Below are 21,206 nucleotides of genomic sequence, written 5' to 3' on the forward strand. Positions count from 1 at the left end.
AGGAAAATGAGCACTTAAGGGGGTTCATTTACTGCTGCTAGCACCTGTTGTGTGCTATTGGTGAGCAAGCAGGTTGTCAGATTTGTTAGCTTTGGTAAATAAATATATAAAAACACACACCAACCTAAACCATAAAATTCTGGTTTTGTGTTTTAGATGGCTTCCATATGTTATTTTAAGAATGGGATCTAGTTATGTTTGGGTCCTATTTATGCTATTGGCTTTGTGTGCTGCTACTGTACTAACCCTAATTAAAACTAGTCTTATATCAGATAGTTATACATATAACTAAGCATAACACCTTACACAGGTATAGAGGGATCATGTTTATGTCTCCAGTGTCATATACTTAGCAAACAGGTATAATCATATTGATTTCAGCATATTGTCTGGTGTCGGAGGTGGCATATTGTTGGCATAAGGGTTGAAGGGAAGTACATATCTGCCAGGATAGCTGTTTGGGCATATTCTTGGCACACAAGGGTTATGTATTCAGTCTGAAATCTGATATTGGCATATATCCTGGATAAGTGTGTGCAAAAGGGCTGGTATCTGATGTGATGCTTTGGTGCTTCTGTTCTGATGGTAGATACATAAATGAAGCATAGACCTTATTTGGAGTCAACTCTCTTGTACTATGGATTCATGAAAGCCAGTATTGTTAACTAATCCAGAATTATGCAGCCTAAGTTTAACAAAAAAAGCTGCAAATTGCTTTAACAACCTGTTGGATTTACAGCATTTTTGAAAACTTATATTACAAAATTTGCCTAGAAAGCATCACTTTAAAGTACCTCACAAAACACATGCACCTGCACTCATTTTACAATTAGATTGACTCTGAGGGAGGGTGAGAGGGCAAGCAGGGGGCTCAGAAAGTAAGGAGAAGCTATTTGTGATTGAGGGAAGGAGGGGGGTGTATGTGAGGGAGAGAGAAACTGATAGGTAAGGAGGGGGCTGTGTGAGTGGAGGTAGGGGTTGTGTGACAGAGTGGAGGAAGGGGTTGTGTGACAGAGTGGAGGAAGGGGTTGTGTGACAGAGTGGAGGAAGGGGTTGTGTGACAAAGTGGAGGAAGGGGTTGTGTGACAGAGTGGAGGAAGGAGTTGTGTGACAGAGTGGAGGAAGGGGTTGTGTGACAGAGTGGAGGAAGGGGTTGTGTGACAGAGTGGAGGAAGGGGTTGTGTGACAGAGTGGAGGAAGGGGTTGTGTGACAGAGTGGAGGAAGGGGTTGTGTGACAGAGTGGAGGAAGGGGTTGTGTGACAAAGTGGAGGAAGGGGTTGTGTGACAGAGTGGAGGAAGGGGTTGTGTGAAGGAGAGGTGAGCTAAGTGGATTCTATGTGAAGTAGAGAGGGGCTAAAAAGGTAAGGAAGCATCTGTGTGAGATAAAGGGTGCTAAAAGGGACTGTGTATTTATTTTTTACTATGGGTGTCAGTAGGGGGTCTCATGTTCAAGTTTTACCTAAGGCCTCACAAAGTCTAGAGCCGCCACTGGAGACAAAGTGGAGGAAGGGGTTGTGTGACAAAGTGGAGGAAGGGGTTGTGTGACAGAGTGGAGGAAGGGGTTGTGTGACAGAGTGGAGGAAGGGGTTATGTGACAGAGTGGAGGAAGGGGTTGTGTGACAGAGTGGAGGAAGGGGTTGTGTGACAGAGTGGAGGAAGGGGTTGTGTGACAGAGTGGAGGAAGGGGTTGTGTGACAAAGTGGAGGAAGGGGTTGTGTGACAGAGTGGAGGAAGGGGTTGTGTGAAGGAGAGGTGAGCTAAGTGGATTCTATGTGAAGTAGAGAGGGGCTAAAAAGGTAAGGAAGCATCTGTGTGAGATAAAGGGTGCTAAAAGGGACTGTGTATTTATTTTTTACTATGGGTGTCAGTAGGGGGTCTCATGTTCAAGTTTTACCTAAGGCCTCACAAAGTCTAGAGCCGCCACTGGAGAGAACAAAACACTGCTGCTATTTCCTAGAAAAGGCTGGGTGTTTTCTGTTTAATCTGAAAGTGAAAGTAGAAGTCTCTGCTGTAAATTCTCTGCAGTACTTCAGAGTGACAGATCTGAGGGACAGAAGGGAGAGAGAGGGGCTTTTTCTCACACTGCAAATAAGTGCATGAGTACTGATACTGAAATAGGTGAGTACTGATACTAAAATAGGTGAGTCCTGATACTGGGGTTTTTATGGTGATTTTAAGAGCTGTGCAGCAGTTTTAATACAAATGTGGATATCAGTTTCATAGTGTTAGAACAGCTGGTTTCTTAACTCTTTGCCTAGCAAACAGGGCGGGCAGATACAACAACAAAACATAAGCACAAATGCATTTTAATAATAATAATATGTTATGCTTGTCTGCAGGGCTATGTGTAATGTAAGGAATAAGAGACAATCACATTTGTACTCAGAAGTAACTTAAATGTACTGTATATAAATTGGAGCATTGTGTTTGCTGAGAACTGATGAGGGCATATAACTCACTGGGACTGCAGGACCATAGGTCTGATCTGAGAACTGATGAGGGCATATAACTCACTGGGACTACAGGACCATAGGTCTGATCTGAGGACTGATGAGGGCATATAACTCACTGGGACTGCAGGGCCATAGGTCTGATCTGAGAACTGATGAGGGCATATAACACACTGGGACTGCAGGACCATAGGTCTGATCTGAGGACTGATGAGGGCATATAACACACTGGGACTGCAGGACCATAGGTCTGATCTGAGGACTGATGAGGGCATATAACTCACTGGGACTGTAGGACCATAGGTCTGATCTGAGAACTGATGAGGGCATATAACACACTGGGACTGCAGGACCATAGGTCTGATCTGAGGACTGATGAGGGCATATAACTCACTGGGACTGTAGGACCATAGGTCTGATCTGAGAACTGATGAGGGCATATAACTCACTGGGACTGTAGGACCATAGGTCTGATCTGAGAACTGATGAGGGCATATAACACACTGGGACTGCAGGACCATAGGTCTGATCTGAGGACTGATGAGGGCATATAACTCACTGGGACTGCAGGGCCATAGGTCTGATCTGAGAACTGATGAGGGCATATAACACACTGGGACTGCAGGACCATAGGTCTGATCTGAGGACTGATGAGGGCATATAACTCACTTGGACTGTAGGATCATAGGTCTGATCTGAGGACTGATCTGAGAACTGATGTAGGCATATAACTCACTGGGACTGCAGGACCATAGGTCTGATCTGAGGACTGATGTGGGCATATAACTCACTGGGACTGTAGGACCATGAGTCTGATCTGAGGACTGATCTGAGGACTGATGTGGGAATATAACTCACTGGTACTGTAGGACCATGAGTCTGATCTGAGGACTGATCTGAGAACTGATGAGGGCATATAACTCACTGGTACTGCAGGACCATAGGTCTGATCTGAGGACTGATGTGGGCATATAACTCACTGGGACTGTAGGACCATAGGTCTGATCTGAGAACTGATGAGGGCATATAACTCACTGTGACTGTAGGACCATAGGTCTGATCTGAGAACTGATGAGGGCATATAACTCACTGGCACTGTAGGACCATAGGTCTGATCTGAGAACTGATGAGGGCATATAACTCACTGGGACTGTAGGACCATGAGTCTGATCTGAGGACTGATCTGAGGACTGATGTGGGCATATAACTCACTGGGACTGCAGGACCATAGGTCTGATCTGAGGACTGATGTGGGCATATAACTCACTGGTACTGCAGGACCATAAGTCTGATCTGAGGACTGATGTGGGCATATAACTCACTGGGACTGTAGGACCATGAGTCTGATCTGAGGACTGATCTGAGGACTGATGTGGGCATATAACTCACTGGTACTGCAGGACCATAAGTCTGATCTGAGGACTGATGTGGGCATATAACTCACTGGGACTGTAGGACCATGAGTCTGATCTGAGGACTGATCTGAGGACTGATGTGGGCATATAACTCACTGGCACTGTAGGACCATAGGTCTAATCTGAGAACTGATGAGGGCATATAACTCACTGGGACTGCAAGACCATAGGTCTGATCTGAGGACTGATGTGGGCATATAACTCACTGGGACTGCAGGACCATAGGTCTGATCTGAGGACTGATGTGGGCATATAACTCACTGGGACTGCAGGACCATAGGTCTGATCTGAGGACTGATGAGGGCATATAACTCACTGGGACTGCAGGACCATAGGTCTGATCTGAGAACTGATGAGGGCATATAACTCACTGGGACTGCAGGACCATAGGTCTGATCTGAGAATTGATGAGGGCATATAACTCACTGGGACTGCAGGACCATAGGTCTGATCTGAGGACTGATGAGGGCATATAACTCACTGGGACTGCAGGGCCATAGGTCTGATCTGAGAACCGATGAGGGCATATAACTCACTGGGACTGCAGGACCATAGGTCTGATCTGAGGACTGATGAGGGCATATAACTCACTTGGACTGTAGGATCATAGGCCTGATCTGAGGACTGATCTGAGAACTGATGTAAGCATATAACTCACTGGGACTGCAGGACCATAGGTCTGATCTGAGGACTGATGTGGGCATATAACTCACTGGGACTGTAGGACCATGAGTCTGATCTGAGGACTGATCTGAGGACTGATGTGGGCATATAACTCACTGGGACTGTAGGACCATGAGTCTGATCTGAGGACTGATCTGAGAACTGATGAGGGCATATAAATCACTGGTACTGCAGGACCATAGGTCTGATCTGAGGACTGATGTGGGCATATAACTCACTGGGACTGTAGGACCATAGGTCTGATCTGAGAACTGATGAGGGCATATAACTCACTGGGACTGTAGGACCATAGGTCTGATCTGAGAACTGATGAGGGCATATAACTCACTGGCACTGTAGGACCATAGGTCTGATCTGAGAACTGATGAGGGCATATAACTCACTGGGACTGTAGGACCATGAGTCTGATCTGAGGACTGATCTGAGGACTGATGTGGGCATATAACTCCCTGGGACTGCAGGACCATAGGTCTGATCTGAGGACTGATCTGAGGACTGATGTGGGCATATAAGTCACTGGTACTACAGGACCATAGGTCTGATCTGAGGACTGATGTGGGCATATAACTCACTGGGACTGTAGGACCATAGGTCTGATCTGAGGACTGATGAGGGCATATAACTCACTTGGACTGTAGGACCATAGGTCTGATCTGAGAACTGATGAGGGCATATAACTCACTGGGACTGTAGGACCATGAGTCTTATCTGAAGACTGATCTGAGGACTGATGTGGGCATATAACTCACTGGGACTGCAGGACCATAGGTCTGATCTGAGGACTGATGTGGGCATATAACTCACTGGGACTGCACGACCATAGGTCTGATCTGAGGACTGATGTGGGCATATAACTCACTGGGACTGCAGGACCATAGGTCTGATCTGAGGACTGATGTGGGCATATAACTCACTGGGACTGCAGGACCATAGGTCTGATCTGAGGACTGATGTGGGCATATAACTCACTGGGACTGCAGGACCATAGGTCTGATCTGAGGACTGATGTGGGCATATAACTCACTCGGACTGCAGGACCATAGGTCTGATCTGAGGACTGATGTGGGCATATAACTAAGATGTGTCGCAGTCTGATTAAGTAATAAATATAGTTTATAGAGGTAATATTGGGGGGGCTATTTACCCCTTACAAAATGTTAGTATAAACACACAAAAATATCCTGCACCAGTAACTTACTCAAGACCAAAACCAACAAGGGCCAAAATGAGTTGCTAAGCAACATTGCAAACAAACAGCGCACAGTGTGCTAAAAATAAAATAAAAACAGTGCGCACATATTCAGGGAAGTTAAAGTGCTCAATAGTTTTTGAATGAATCAGATATTGTGTACATTAATGTTCAGACAGCATGACACACTGAGAGAATGCATAAAAAAACACAGATTACTAAATACAAAAATCATCAATAGCACAAAGTAAAGGGATAGAAAGGCCAACATTGAAATTTGTGTGGGTGCATTTAAATTTTAAATAGAACCATTTTTTTGCAATATACTTCCATTAGCAAACTGCTTCTAATAAAAGCTATTACTGTTTATCAGCAGCATACGCACATATCCTATGAGGGCACGTGCACCAGTATTCAAACACCACACCTTATTTCAATATTTCAAATATTTCCCGGTCCTATCCTGGCAACAAGAATCACTTCCCTACCAAGGCATTGTGCTTTTTAGATAGCTCTATAGTAGTTATAGTTTCCTTATTATTTGTAGACTGTCTTTGGTTATTAGTCATTAAGTATGCAAGCACTTCCTCTAAAAAATGTGATGTTTATCAAGTAGTACTCAAAACCAAAACAAGTAAAATGAACAGTATAGAAATATATACATATTTATTCACTCATAGTGTAGAACGGGGATCGGCAACTTATGGCACGCAGGGTTATGAGACCGCCAGACCAAAAACAAATACACTTAAAACAAAACAAAAGCATAAAAATGGTGCGCTACAATTATCTCCTGCATGCAGTGCAGCATTACATCAGACCACACGCAGGAGATCACAAAAACTTCAAAGCCCACCCCTTTCTTGGTAAGGTTCTGGATCAAAAGCTTCTATTGCGTGTGATTTTTAATACTATGAAAATAATAATAAATTAAATTGTAAATGCATTTTCTGAAATTGCAACAATAAGCTTTTCTGCCTGTCATTCATATTTGTACTAACGGCAGTAAGAAAAGCATATATCTGTAACACCCTAGTACTGACTGAGGGGTCTGGTCTGAGTTCATGGGGCTGACAGAGGCATCTGACCTGAAGTCACAAGTGGACATGGGGCTGACAGAGGGGTCTGATCTGAGGTCATAAGTGGACATGGGGCTGACAGAGGCATCTGACCTGAAGTCACAAGTGGACATGGGGCTGACAGAGGGGTCTGATCTGAGGTCATATGTGGACATGGGGCTGACAGAAGGGTCTGGTCTGAGGTCATGAGTGGACATGGGCTGAAAGAGGAGTCTTCTGGTCTGAGGTCATGACCGGACATGGGGTGACAGGGGTTTAGTCTGAGGTCATGAGTGGACATGGGGTAACAGGGGGGTCTGATCTGAGGTCATAAGTGTACATGGGGCTGACAGAGTGGTCTGATCTGAGGTCATGGGGCTGACAGAGGGGTTTGACCTGAGATCATAAGCAGACATGGGGCTGACAGAAGGGTCTGGTCTGAGGTCATGAGTGGACATGGGCTGAAAGAGGAGTCTTCTGGTCTGAGGTCATGACCGGACATGGGGTGACAGGGGTTTGATCTGAGATCATAAGTGGACATGGGGCTGGCAGAGGGGTCTGATCTGAGGTCATAAGTGGGTATGGGGCTGACAGAGGGGTCTGATCTGAGGTCATAAGTGGGTATGGGGCTGACAGAGGGGACAGACTTGTGGCCAGAAGTTGGCATAGGCCCTGATGAGAGTTATGGGACTGATAAAAGGTCATATCTGAGGTATGATCTGGGTATGGGGCTGCAGGTCCATGGGTCTGATCTGAGACCCAGTTGGGTTATGGGGTTTCAGACCCAGGATGTAATCGGAGGTGTGATCTGTATGTGGGTTCACAGCCCCAATGCTCTGTTCTTAGGTCAGATTTTCATTTTTGAAAGTTGTGTAATAAATGCAAAGAATATTGCTCTGTTCTACGTACACCAGCTTTTGTGTCTGTATGATTGTTATTCTTTTCAGTTTAAAATACATTGTGGGACAATTTACTGCTTTCATTTTTCTCTCCATTTATTACTTTTTTTATCAGACACCATCAATTCCACAGTAACAGAGAGCAGTAGCTATGAATGATGGTTTCATTACACTTATATATTTATGAATTACAAATGGTAACAGCGCTAAAAAAATGTGCAAACCGCTATTTGGTAATAATATTGGTATTTATTTTAAGTGTAAAAACCACAATTTTAAATTCTCAAATATATACAACATATGCAAACATTGTTGCAACCTCTATACAGAGTAGACAATCCCAGCTTTAATTGAGCTAGATTGTAATTGCTTATACACTTTAGATGTGTTGCAAAATAATTGTATCTTAATACATCAATGTCTACAAACAATAAAGTACAATAGAAATTGTTCACAATGATATCAATAAGAACATACATACACAAATAAAAATATATTAATTAAAATAATAAATTGAATAAAAGTTAACAGCAAGTCGAAACCTACTGGTCTGGCCAGATAACTCAAACAATATATAACTACGCGTTTCTGGATCACACCTCTTCATCACACCTGATGAAGGGATGAAAATAACTTTGGACTTGTCATATGAGCTCAAAAATAGAAGCCGGCTATGTAGTGCTCCAGATTCCTACCTAGCCGGCTATGTAGTGCTCCAGATTCCTACCTAGCTGGCTATGAAGTGCTCCAGATTCCTACATAGCCGGCTATGTAGTGCTCCAGATTCCTACATAGCCGGCTATGTAGTGCTCCAAATTCCTATATAGCCGGCTATGTAGTGCTCCAGATTCCTACCTAGCTGGCTATGTAGTGCTCCAGATTCCTACCTAGCCGGGTATGTAGTGCTCCAGATTCCTACCTAGTCGGCTATGTAGTGCTCCAGATTCCTACCTAGCCGGCTATGTAGTGCTCCAGATTCCTACCTAGTCGGCTATGTAGTGCTCCAGATTCCTACCTAGCTGGCTATGTAGTGCTCCAGATTCCTACATAGCCGGCTATGTAGTGCTCCAGATTCCTACATAGCCGGCTATGTAGTGCTCCAGATTCCTACATAGCCGGCTATGTAGTGCTCCAGATTCCTACCTAGCTGGCTATGTAGTGCTCCAGATTCCTACCTAGCCGGGTATGTAATGCTCCAGATTCCTACCTAGTCGGCTATGTAGTGCTCCAGATTCCTACCTAGCCGGCTATGTAGTGCTCCAGATTCCTACCTAGCTGGCTATGTAGTGCTCCAGATTCCTACCTAGCCGGCTATGTAGTGCTCCAGATTCCTACCTAGTCGGCTATGTAGTGCTCCAGATTCCTACCTAGCTGGCTATGTAGTGCTCCAGATTCCTACCTAGCTGGCTATGTAGTGCTCCAGATTCCTACCTAGTCGGCTATGTAGTGCTCCAGATTCCTACCTAGCTGGCTATGTAGTGCTCCAGATTCCTACCTAGTCGGCTATGTAGTGCTCCAGATTCCTACCTAGCCGGCTATGTAGTGCTCCAGATTCCTACCTAGCTGGCTATGTAGTGCTCCAGATTCCTACCTAGTCGGCTATGTAGTGCTCCAGATTCCTACCTAGCCGGCTATGTAGTGCTCCAGATTCCTACCTAGCTGGCTATGTAGTGCTCCAGATTCCTACCTAGTCGGCTATGTAGTGCTCCACATTCCTACCTAGTCTGCTATTTAGTGCTCCAGATTCCTACCTAGCCAGCTATGTAGTGCTCCAGATTCCTACCTAGCCGGCTATGTAGTGCTCCAGATTCCTACCTAGCTGGCTATGAAGTGCTCCAGATTCCTACATAGCCGGCTATGTAGTGCTCCAGATTCCTACCTAGTCGGCTATGTAGTGCTCCAGATTCCTACCTAGTCGGCTATGTAGTGCTCCAGATTCCTACCTAGCTGGCTATGTAGTGCTCCAGATTCCTACCTAGTCGGCTATGTAGTGCTCCACATTCCTACCTAGTCTGCTATTTAGTGCTCCAGATTCCTACCTAGCCGGCTATGTAGTGCTCCAGATTCCTACCTAGCCGGCTATGTAGTGCTCCAGATTCCTACCTAGCTGGCTATGAAGTGCTCCAGATTCCTACATAGCCGGCTATGTAGTGCTCCAGATTCCTACCTAGTCGGCTATGTAGTGCTCCAGATTCCTACCTAGTCGGCTATGTAGTGCTCCAGATTCCTACCTAGTCGGCTATGTAGTGCTCCAGATTCCTACCTAGTCGGCTATGTAGTGCTCCAGATGCCAACATAGGTATCTCTTAAACACAAAATATTGTTGGAACAAAGCAAATTTGATAATAAAAGTAAATTGGAAACTTTTTAAAAAATTGTATGCTCTGTCTGAATCTCAAAATAATTTTTTGGGGTTCCATATCCCTTTAAGGGCAGTAAAGTCAAAATTAAACTTTTATAGTTTAGCTAGAATATGCATTTTTAAACAACATTACAGTTTACTTCCAGTGCTTGAAAGCGGAAGCGATTGCAACTGTTGTTAACACTGCTACATACATTGGCCCCTAATTATCAAAGTCTGGCGGACCTGACCCGACAGTGCAGATCAGGTCTGCCAGACCGCGCTGAATACGGAGAGCAATACGCTCTCTGTATTCAGCATTGAACCAGCAGCTCACAAGAGCTGCTGGTGCAACGCCGCCCCCTGCATACTCGTGGCCAATCGGCCGCCAGCAGGGGGTGTCAATCAACCCGATCGTTCACAGCCCCAATGCACTGTTCTTAGGTCAGATTTTCATTTTCGAAAGTTGTGTAATAAATGCAAAGAATATTGCTCTGTTCTAATTCTATAGATAAAAACTGGTATTGAAATTGCAAAAATAAGACATTCCCCATGTATATATAATATTAAGAGGATAAAAGGTAGAAAGGAGCACCGGTTGCGAGATGAAATTTTAAAAGTATTCTTTATTAACACCTTTGGCGTCAGTTTAAAAATTCCACATAGAAGGCACAAACATGGTACAAAAAGTTGAAATGGTCAGCAAATAGCAACTGACATGTTTCGGCTCAATAGCCGTCCTCATAAGCTGCTACTTGACACAATAAAATCAACACATTTAAAAGCAACAGACTATTTCTCATTGGTTACATCCTAATTGTTAATTAGTTAACACATGTTCCATTCTGAACTTGAATGCTCCAGCTATTAACCCTTATGCTCCTATTCTCTAAGAGCTAGTATAATATTTCCAAGTTAGTATATGTACAATTACACTAAATCATTGTTGATAACAAGTCTTACACTGCTAAATTAACTTATCTAGCCTGTTTATTATAAACAGAAACCATATGTTGATACTATTGGAGTTCAAATATATTCAATCTCTATGCATCTATACAATACATATAAATATAAATTTGCATTTAAACCGTGCTATTGCTAGTTAAACTTAACAATGTCTACATATGATACAAAAGATAGAAAACGAATGTTAGGCTTTTTATTAAGCTGCTAACTGTAGTGCTTGTACGTATAAAGGTTTTACTAAGATATTTAGCTTTTAGGTCCCTGGAATGGTATCTCTACAATATTCCTATAGTAGTGTCATTCATACAACCTAACTTGAATTAGGGATGGAACTTATAGGTAGAGGGGACGAGAATATTTAATGAGGATAAGTATATTAGTTTTTCTCCTCCTATTAAAAACCCATCGGCTACTATATAATCATAATTGAAACTTAGAGTTAAAAGAACCAGCTAGGTATTAATTATATATAGATTACATAAGCTGTGTTTACAAACTTGATCCAGAGAGAACATATTTATACTGATATTTCAGAATAGATCTTATAAACAACAACATTACCAGTCATGTTTTAACATGCTTATTATATTTTGTATTTTGGATCTTGGCTCCAAACAGTCTTGGTTATCCAATAATATTACCAATAGTTCATAAGGTCAAAATCTGAGTTGAAACCTTTTGGAACTCTGGTTTGGAGCTTAAAAATCCAAAATACTTCTTGTCGGCCTAGAATTCTTTCTCTATCTCCCCCATTTGATGGTTGGAAGACTCTCTCAATAGCTGTCCACATAAAGCTACTTGAATTTTTATTATGTACTGTAGCAAAGTGTTGTACTAATGGTGTACTTGCAACCCCTAATTTAATGGAAGATAAATGTTCTCTTATTCTAGATCTGACCTCCCTAACTGTAAGACCTACATATTGTTTTTGGCACTCCTTGCATGTTATTAAATAAATCACGTATGTGGACCTACAGTTCATACACATACATTTTTGGAACTCTTGCCCTGTAAAGGTAGGAACAAAACTGAGCCCTGTGTCCACCTTCCCACAGGCTACACAATTAGACAAATGGCACTTGTACATGCCTCTCGTGGTCAACCAAGAAGAATCCTGTAAAGGCTCCTTATTTGGCAATTTAGTAGGTGAAATCATATTCCCTATAGTCATGTTTTTCTTATAGGCAAACCTACATTCTTTTGTATTCAAATTAGATAAACCATCATCTGTTCTCAGTATAGGAAGATGTTTCCTTATGATGTTGCAAATGTTAGCATACTGATTACTATATGTTGTTACAAATAATAAATCATTAGATCGCTCCTTATTTTTGCTGCTACCTGTTCTGGATTCTCTCGCTAGTAAATCTTTACGATTCAATTTCATAACTGAGAGATTAGCTGATTCAATTATTGATTTTTGGTATCCTCTTTGTTCTAATCTTTCAGTTAGTAAATTTGCTTGTTCTTTATAGCTGTTATCATCTGAACAATTCCTTCTGAGTCGTGTGCACTGTCCTTTAAAAGTACTCCTGGGATGGCAACTGGATGCATGTAATAGCGTGTTGCCTGATATTGGCTATCTGTATACTGTAGACGAAATATTTTTTCCCTTCTCCCCTCTTAGTGTCAAATCAAGATAATGAATACTTGTACTGTGGTTTTCTGAAGTGAATTTTATCCCTACATTGTTGTAGTTTAGACCTGTTGTAAACAGTTCCATAGTCTCCTGGTCACCTTGCCAAATAAAAAGAAGATCATCTATGAATCGTTTATACATAACTATGTTCTCTCTGAAGGGGTTCCCATCCCCAAATATGTGGTCCCGCTCCCATCAACCCAAAAAAAGGTTGGCTTGAATCACTGTAAATCTTTGACTATTTTGTTATAAAAATATGTTCCCAAATATTAGATAGCGGCCACTTTTGGGCTACTTAAAATATTGTTCCACTAGTAACAGGGAATTATGGGATGGGAACATGTTTAAGATCACACTAAGATTGTGGTACTATAATATGGCGTCTATGGGAACACTTATATTTGGGATGGGCAGAGACTACCTAACTTCTGCCTAAAGTTGCAGAGGGCGAAAGGTCACCCCTGTCCGCAATAAGCTAAATTTGAAGGGGGGGGTACTGAATCGATGCGTGGCTTACCACCATCGGCTGAAGGATGTACACTAGGTATACTGTGAAAAGTATACAACTTGATGAATACAGTCAAAATTTGAGAGATATAGATCCATATACTACAGACTGTTATAGAAAGTGCCTGATATCCCTCGAAAAGGTGTATATAAGTAAAAGGAGAACATACCCCAGCTGTCAGTTAATAGCCTTGTATGGACCATTAGCTATGAGGATATAAAGGGGGTATAGAGTGAAGACTATAGCGTCTGGGCCTCACGTAGACCCAGGATAGATTCATTTAGATAGCTAACTGTTAAGTTCTCCTTATGAATCTAGGGGATAGGCAATGTGCTACCAAATATTAACAGGAGGGAATGTAGTTCCAAAAGGGTATAAGGAAGTTTGGAAAAGGTCTATGACCAATGTACATATTGTTGCAGTATTGAGCATACTTAGAAACACAGAGAAATTGAGCACACTTAGAAACATAGAGAAACTTGTATAAATCTATTAAGATATAGAGTAGTACATACGTGTGCGCAACATTAATCTAAGTACTGTAAGAGGTATAACATAGCAATGCAGCAACCCCTCATTGCTTACTATATATATAAAATCCACTTTTGGACTTCTGCAGATATATTGGAACACTCTTGTAAAATATGTTAGACACAGGACTATCATAAAATTAGGCAGAGGAACTAGAGAAACAAAATAAAGAATAACAGAAATAAACTCTTTTTTGCATCAGATTAAACCATTAGCCATAGATAAAAATGTCCCTGCTTGAGATTCTCAACCTACACCTGATCTACGGGAACAAAGGCAATGGAAAAAGAATGTTAGTCTCCAGTCTGTGCATAGTACGAGAAAGCAGGCGAGGTAGAAGATCAGGGGCACACCAAGGCTGCTCAGATTGACTCGTTTTTGCATGAGAGCGAACCCAACTTGTGGGGCATTGCCAGCCGAAGGTGCATACTGTAAACCTCCTGGTACTTTCGCAGTTACTCTAGATAGGCACGGGCCACATTCCGGGGAGCCGGCTGCACTCCCCCAAGCGTCAACCCACAGCCCACTTCGAGCATATTCCTCTCCTGTACGAACCTGCGTAATCATGGCCACTCCACTGCCACGCACGTTAACATCTTGTGCACTTGAGGCTGTTGCTACCACAGCTGGGCCACATCTCTGAAGGACCAAGTCAGCAGGAGTTCTCAGCTCGCACCTCACCATCAGTTGGCAGCAAACAGGTAGGTATGCAGGAAGGAGATCCCACTGGGGTCGTCCTCAAATTCAAAGCTGCGCCTGTTGCTCTCCTGCTAGACCGCAAATCCTCTCTCGCTACATTCACAGATGATATCATGTCATCCAATCTCTTGCAAAATCCATTCTCAAGCTCCTCTATGCAGGTCTGCAGTACAACAAATAGCTCAGCCATGGCAAGGAGTAAAGGATCTAGATCAGCTGTGTTGTAGATCGCAACTCTCAGAGGGCTTCAGCATCAACCAGGCCCAATCTGCGCAATAGACCCTTGCTCTCCTCCACCCAGGGAATTCCACTCCCAATTCACCAGACAGCTTTCCAGTCCGATGTAGGGCACACCTAAAGTGTGTAAGTTTCACTTTGGTAGGGTTAAGACTCAATAAATGAAGTAAAATAAATGCTGTTTCTCGGAGCTCCAGCACTGTACGTCTGCTCTGTTTGGGCGCTAGCTCCGCCCCCCTTTAATCTAATTTTAACCCAGTTCATAGGCGTCAACAGGTGGAAGGTGTAGTGTAATTAAAGGACCACTAAACACAATATAATAGCTTAATCAATAAATGCATAATAAAAAGACAATACAAAAGCAGTTAGGTTGAATTTCAAATGAATAGTAGATTTGTTTCTGAGAAATGTCAGTTAGTTCCATTTTCCTTCTTAATGCATCATGTGACAGCCATCAGCCAATCACAAAATGTGTATAAGTATATCTTGTGAATCTTGCACATGCTCAGTAGCTGCTGGTGCATCAGAAGATGTGCATATAAAAAGACTGTGCACATTTAAATAATGGAAGTTCATTGGAAAAAATAAATAAATTGTGTGCTCTATCTGCATCATGAAAGTTAAATTTTTTGACATGACTGTCCCTTTAACCAACCAATCATCTTTTAGTGGATAACTTAGCATGGATCTCCTCAAAATCACTGTCTCAGAAGAAGTGCAGAGGTATTTGCTAGCACAATAAACGTATTTAAAATCTTTGCACCTTCTTAAGATTTCAGAAACATTTTTTTTCCCTTAAAACCCTTGACAGGAAGTGAAATAAAGCAAGTAATCGGGGGCCTTATTTTCTCACCAGTACCCCTGTTGTAATTCTATAAAGGCAGTTTTTACCTTGAGTCTGGCAAGGGGTGCTTCTTGCATTTAAGTATGTCAAGGAGATCTATACATTAACACAACGCTCACAAAAAAATCATAATTTAAAAATGGTAGAAGATAAATAAATTCAATATTGAAATACAAATATACAGTTTAATCCCATTAAAAGTAACAATTCTTATTGAAATTATGAAGGAAAAATATATTTAACCCCTTCACCCAAAAGACCATATATATATACGCCTATCGTACTGCAAGATAAATATATACGTCCTAGCTTCAGGAAGCTCCAGGCATCTGCTGCATATAGAGCCGGAGCGCGATCCGTGCTCCGCCTCCATATGAGGGCAGATGCCTGATCGTTACAGATGGTAACACTGTGTGTGTCACCGTCTGTAACGATCTTCTGTTGGTGCCGGCAGGAGGTGTGGCGGGTAGGCGGCCCAGCAGGGGACGCGGGAGGGAGTGGGAGGGCCCTATGCTACGGAAATTTAAAAAAAAAAAAAAGGGACATGGAGGGATGGGGCACTACAGAAAAAGGGGATCTGGGGGTGTGGGGGACAATAAAACTAAAGACCCTAAACCTAAGATGATGGCAATAGTAAGGGCAGGGGAGGTTTAGAGAGCTGTTTGGGGGTGATCAGGAAGGTGGGGGGTAATGGGGATCCTACACTGCAGAAAATCTAAAATATATACATATATATATATATATATATATATATATATATATATATATATATATATATATATATATATATATATTATAAAAAAATTGAAAAAAGCCTTAAATTTTCATACTGGCAGACTGTCTGCCAGTACCTAAGATGGGGTGACCATTGGGGGGTGAGGGAGGGCAGAGAGCTATTTGGGAAGGATCAGGGGTTGGGAAGTTTCAGATGGGAGGGTAATCTTTACACTAAAGCTAAAATTAACCTTTTAAGCTACCCAATTAACCCCTTCACTGCCGGGAATAATAATAGTGTTGTGCGCATCTGCAATTAGTGGCCTTCTAATCACCAAAAACCAATGGCAAAGCCATATATTTCTGCTATTTCTGAACAAAGGGGATCCCAGAAAAACTTTGACAAACATTTTTGCCATTATTGCACAAGTAGTATGTAAATCATTTCTGTGAGAACCCAAAGGCCTAGATTTGGAGTTCGGCGGTAGCCGTCAAAACCAGCGTTAGAGGCTCCTAACGCTGGTTTTGGCCGCCCGCTGGTATTTGGAGTCAGTGATTAAAGGGTCTAACGCTCACTTTACAGCCGCGACTTTTCCATACCGCAGATCCCCCTACGCCATTTGCGTAGCCTATATTTTCAATGGGATCTTTCTAACGCTGGTATTTAGAGTCGTTTCTGAAGTGAGCGTTAGAGCTCTAACGACAAGATTCCAGCCGCCTGAAAATAGCAGGAGTTAAGAGCTTTCTGGCTAACGCCGGTTCATAAAGCTCTTAACTACTGTACCCTAAAGTACACTAACACCCATAAACTACCTATGTACCCCTAAACCGAGGTCCCCCCACACCGCCGCCACTCGATTAAAATTTTTAACCCCTAATCTGCCGACCGCCACCTACGTTATATTTATGTACCCCTAATCTGCTGCCCCTAACCCCGCCGACCCCTGTATTACATTTATTAAACCCTAACTTGCCCCCCACAACGTCGCCGCCAGCTACTTAAAATAATTAACCCCTAATCTTCCGACCGCAAATCGCCGCCACCTACGTTATCCCTATGTACCCCTAATCTGCTGCCCCTAACATCGCCGACCCCTATATTATATTTATTAACCCCTAATCTGCCCCCCTCAACGTCGCCGACACCTGCCTACACTTATTAACCCCTAATCTGCCGAGCGGACCTGAGCGCTACTATAATAAATGTATTAACCCCTAATCCGCCTCACTAACCCTATCATAAATAGTATTAACCCCTAATCTGCCCTCCCTAACATCGCCGACACCTAACTTCAATTATTAACCCCTAATCTGCCGACCGGAGCTCACCGCTATTCTAATAAATGTATTAACCCCTAAAGCTAAGTCTAACCCTAACACTAACACCCCCCTAAGTTAAATATAATTTTTATCTAACGAAATAAATTAACTCTTATTAAATAACTTATTCCTATTTAAAGCTAAATACTTACCTGTAAAATAAATCCTAATATAGCTACAATATAAATTATAATTATATTATAGCTATTTTAGGATTAATATTTATTTTACAGGCAACTTTGTAATTATTTTAACCAGGTACAATAGCTATTAAATAGTTAAGAACTATTTAATAGTTACCTAGTTAAAATAATAACAAATTTACCTGTAAAATAAATCCTAACCTAAGTTATAATTAAACCTAACACTACCCTATCAATAAAATAATTAAATAAACTACCTACAATTACCTACAATTAACCTAACACTACACTATCAATAAATTAATTAAACACAATTCCTACAAATAAATACAATTAAATAAACTAGCTAAAGTACAAAAAATAAAAAAGAACTAAGTTACAGAAAATAAAAAAATATTTACAAACATAAGATAAATATTACAACAATTTTAAACTAATTACACCTACTCTAAGCCCCCTAATAAAATAACAAAGCCCCCCAAAATAAAAAATTCCCTACCCTATTCTAAATTAAAAAAGTTACAAGCTCTTTTACCTTACCAGCCCTGAACAGGGCCCTTTGCGGGGCATGCCCCAAGAATTTCAGCTCTTTTGCCTGTAAAAAAAAACATACAATACCCCCCCCCCCAACATTACAACCCACCACCCACATACCCCTAATCTAACCCAAACCCCCCTTAAATAAACCTAACACTAAGCCCCTGAAGATCTTCCTACCTTGTCTTCACCATCCAGGTATCACCGATCCGTCCTGGCTCCAAGATCTTCATCCAACCCAAGCGGGGGTTGGTGATCCATAATCCGGTCCAGAAGAGGCTCCAAAGTCTTCCTCCTATCCGGCAAGAAGAGGACATCCGGACCGGCAAACATCTTCTCCAAGCGGCATCTTCGATCTTCTTCCATCCGGAGCGAAGCGGCAGGATCCTGAAGACATCCAGCGCGGAACATCCATCCGGACCGACGACTGAACGACGAATGACTGTTCCTTTAAGGGACGTCATCCAAGATGGCGTCCCTCGAATTCCGATTGGCTGATAGGATTCTATCAGTCAATCGGAATTAAGGTAGGAATTTTCTGATTGGCTGATGGAATCAGCCAATCAGAATCAAGTTCAATCCGATTGGCTGATCCAATCAGCCAATCAGATTGAGCTCGCATTGTATTGGCTGTTCCGATCAGCCAATAGAATGCGAGCTCAATCTGATTGGCTGATTGGATCGGCCAATCGGATTGAACTAGATTCTGATTGGCTGATTCCATCAGCCAATCAGAAAATTCCTACCTTAATTCCGATTGGCTGATAGAATCCTATCAGCCAATCGGAATTCGAGGGACGCCATCTTGGATGACGTCCCTTAAAGGAACAGTCATTCGTCGTTCAGTCGTCGGTCCGGATGGATGTTCCGCGCTGGATGTCTTCAGGATCCTGCCGCTTCGCTCCGGATGGAAGAAGATCGAAGATGCCGCTTGGAGAAGATGTTTGCCGGTCCGGATGTCCTCTTCTTGCCGGATAGGAGGAAGACTTTGGAGCCTCTTCTGGACCGGATTATGGATCGCCAACCCCCGCTTGGGTTGGATGAAGATCTTGGAGCCAGGACGGATCGGTGATACCTGGATGGTGAAGACAAGGTAGGAAGATCTTCAGGGGCTTAGTGTTAGGTTTATTTAAGGGGGGTTTGGGTTAGATTAGGGGTATGTGGGTGGTGGGTTGTAATGTTGGGGGGGGGGTATTGTATGTTTTTTTTTACAGGCAAAAGAGCTGAAATTCTTGGGGCATGCCCCGCAAAGGGCCCTGTTCAGGGCTGGTAAGGTAAAAGAGCTTGTAACTTTTTTAATTTAGAATAGGGTAGGGAATTTTTTATTTTGGGGGGCTTTGTTATTTTATTAGGGGGCTTAGAGTAGGTGTAATTAGTTTAAAATTGTTGTAATATTTATCTTATGTTTGTAAATATTTTTTTATTTTCTGTAACTTAGTTCTTTTTTATTTTTTGTACTTTAGCTAGTTTATTTAATTGTATTTATTTGTAGGAATTGTGTTTAATTAATTTATTGATAGTGTAGTGTTAGGTTAATTGTAGGTAATTGTAGGTAGTTTATTTAATTATTTTATTGATAGGGTAGTGTTAGGTTTAATTATAACTTAGGTTAGGATTTATTTTACAGGTAAATTTGTTATTATTTTAACTAGGTAACTATTAAATAGTTCTTAACTATTTAATAGCTATTGTACCTGGTTAAAATAATTACAAAGTTGCCTGTAAAATAAATATTAATCCTAAAATAGCTATAATATAATTATAATTTATATTGTAGCTATATTAGGATTTATTTTACAGGTAAGTATTTAGCTTTAAATAGAAATAAGTTATTTAATAAGAGTTAATTTATTTCGTTAGATAAATATTATATTTAACTTAGGGGGGGTGTTAGTGTTAGGGTTAGACTTAGCTTTAGGGGTTAATACATTTATTAGAATAGCGGTGAGCTCCGATCGGAAGATTAGGGGTTAATAATTGAAGTTAGGTGTCGGCGATGTTAGGGAGGGCAGATTAGGGGTTAATACTATTTATGATAGGGTTAGTGAGGCGGATTAGGGGTTAATAACTTTATTATAGTAGCGCTCAGGTCCGCTCGGCAGATTAGGGGTTAATAAGTGTAGGCAGGTGTCGGCGACGTTATGGGGGGCAGGTTAGGGGTTAATAAATATAATATAGGGGTCGGCGGTGTTAGGGGTAGCAGATTAGGGGTACATAGGGATAACGTAGGTGGCGGCGGTTTACGGAGCGGCAGATTAGGGGTTTAAAAAAATATGCAGGTGTCAGCGATAGCGGGGGCGGCAGATTAGGGGTTAATAAGTGTAAGGCTAGGGGTGTTTAGACTCGGGGTTCATGTTAGAGTGTTAGGTGCAGACGTAGGAAGTGTTTCCCCATAGGAAACAATGGGGCTGCGTTAGGAGCTGAACGCTGCTTTTTTGCAGGTGTTAGGTTTTTTTTCAGCTCAAACAGCCCCATTGTTTCCTATGGGGGAATCGTGCACGAGCACGTTTTTGAGGCCGGCCGCGTCCGTAAGCAACTCTGGTATCGAGAGTTGTATTTGCGGTAAAAATGCTCTACGCTCCTTTTTTGGAGCCTAACGCAGCATTTGTTTGAACTCTCGATACCAGAGTTAATTTTATGGTGCGGCCAGAAAAAAGCCCGCGGAGCGTTAACAGCCTTTTTACCGCCGAACTCCAAATCTAGGCCAAAGTTTGTGAAAAAAGTACCAATTTTGTTTTTTTTTAATTGCATTTGGCGGTGAAATGGTGGTATGAAATATACCAAAATGGGCCTAGATCAATACTTTGGGTTGTCTACTTAATGACTGGATGGACAAGATTCACTTCTGCGAACCTGTCCACCCAAAAATGCTTTCCCCTGCTCACGTTAGGCCAATAGCGTGTGAGCAGGGGCTGTCAATCACCCCAGTTGGACTTGTGATTTTAATCCGATAGCTAAGAGCTGGCATACAGGTTACGAAGCAGCAGTATGACCGCTGCTTTTTAACTATAGACTGCACCAAAGGTTC

At 42.2% G+C, this 21,206-nt stretch overlaps 1 protein-coding gene across 1 annotated transcript in view; it reads left to right on the forward strand.

The window, feature by feature from the left end:
* The first annotated feature begins 1,990 nt into the window (after positions 1–1,990).
* Positions 1,991–21,206, forward strand: part of LOC128644790 (interferon-induced very large GTPase 1) — a 44,278-nt gene continuing 25,062 nt past the window's right edge. The window contains exon 1 of the mRNA XM_053697345.1: positions 1,991–2,119. Within this exon, the coding sequence (XP_053553320.1) occupies positions 2,098–2,119 (22 nt within the window). The 5' untranslated portion in view covers positions 1,991–2,097. The remainder of the gene's footprint in view (positions 2,120–21,206) is intronic.

This window comes from Bombina bombina, chromosome 1 (assembly GCF_027579735.1).
Source record: "Bombina bombina isolate aBomBom1 chromosome 1, aBomBom1.pri, whole genome shotgun sequence".
Taxonomy (NCBI): domain Eukaryota; kingdom Metazoa; phylum Chordata; class Amphibia; order Anura; family Bombinatoridae; genus Bombina; species Bombina bombina.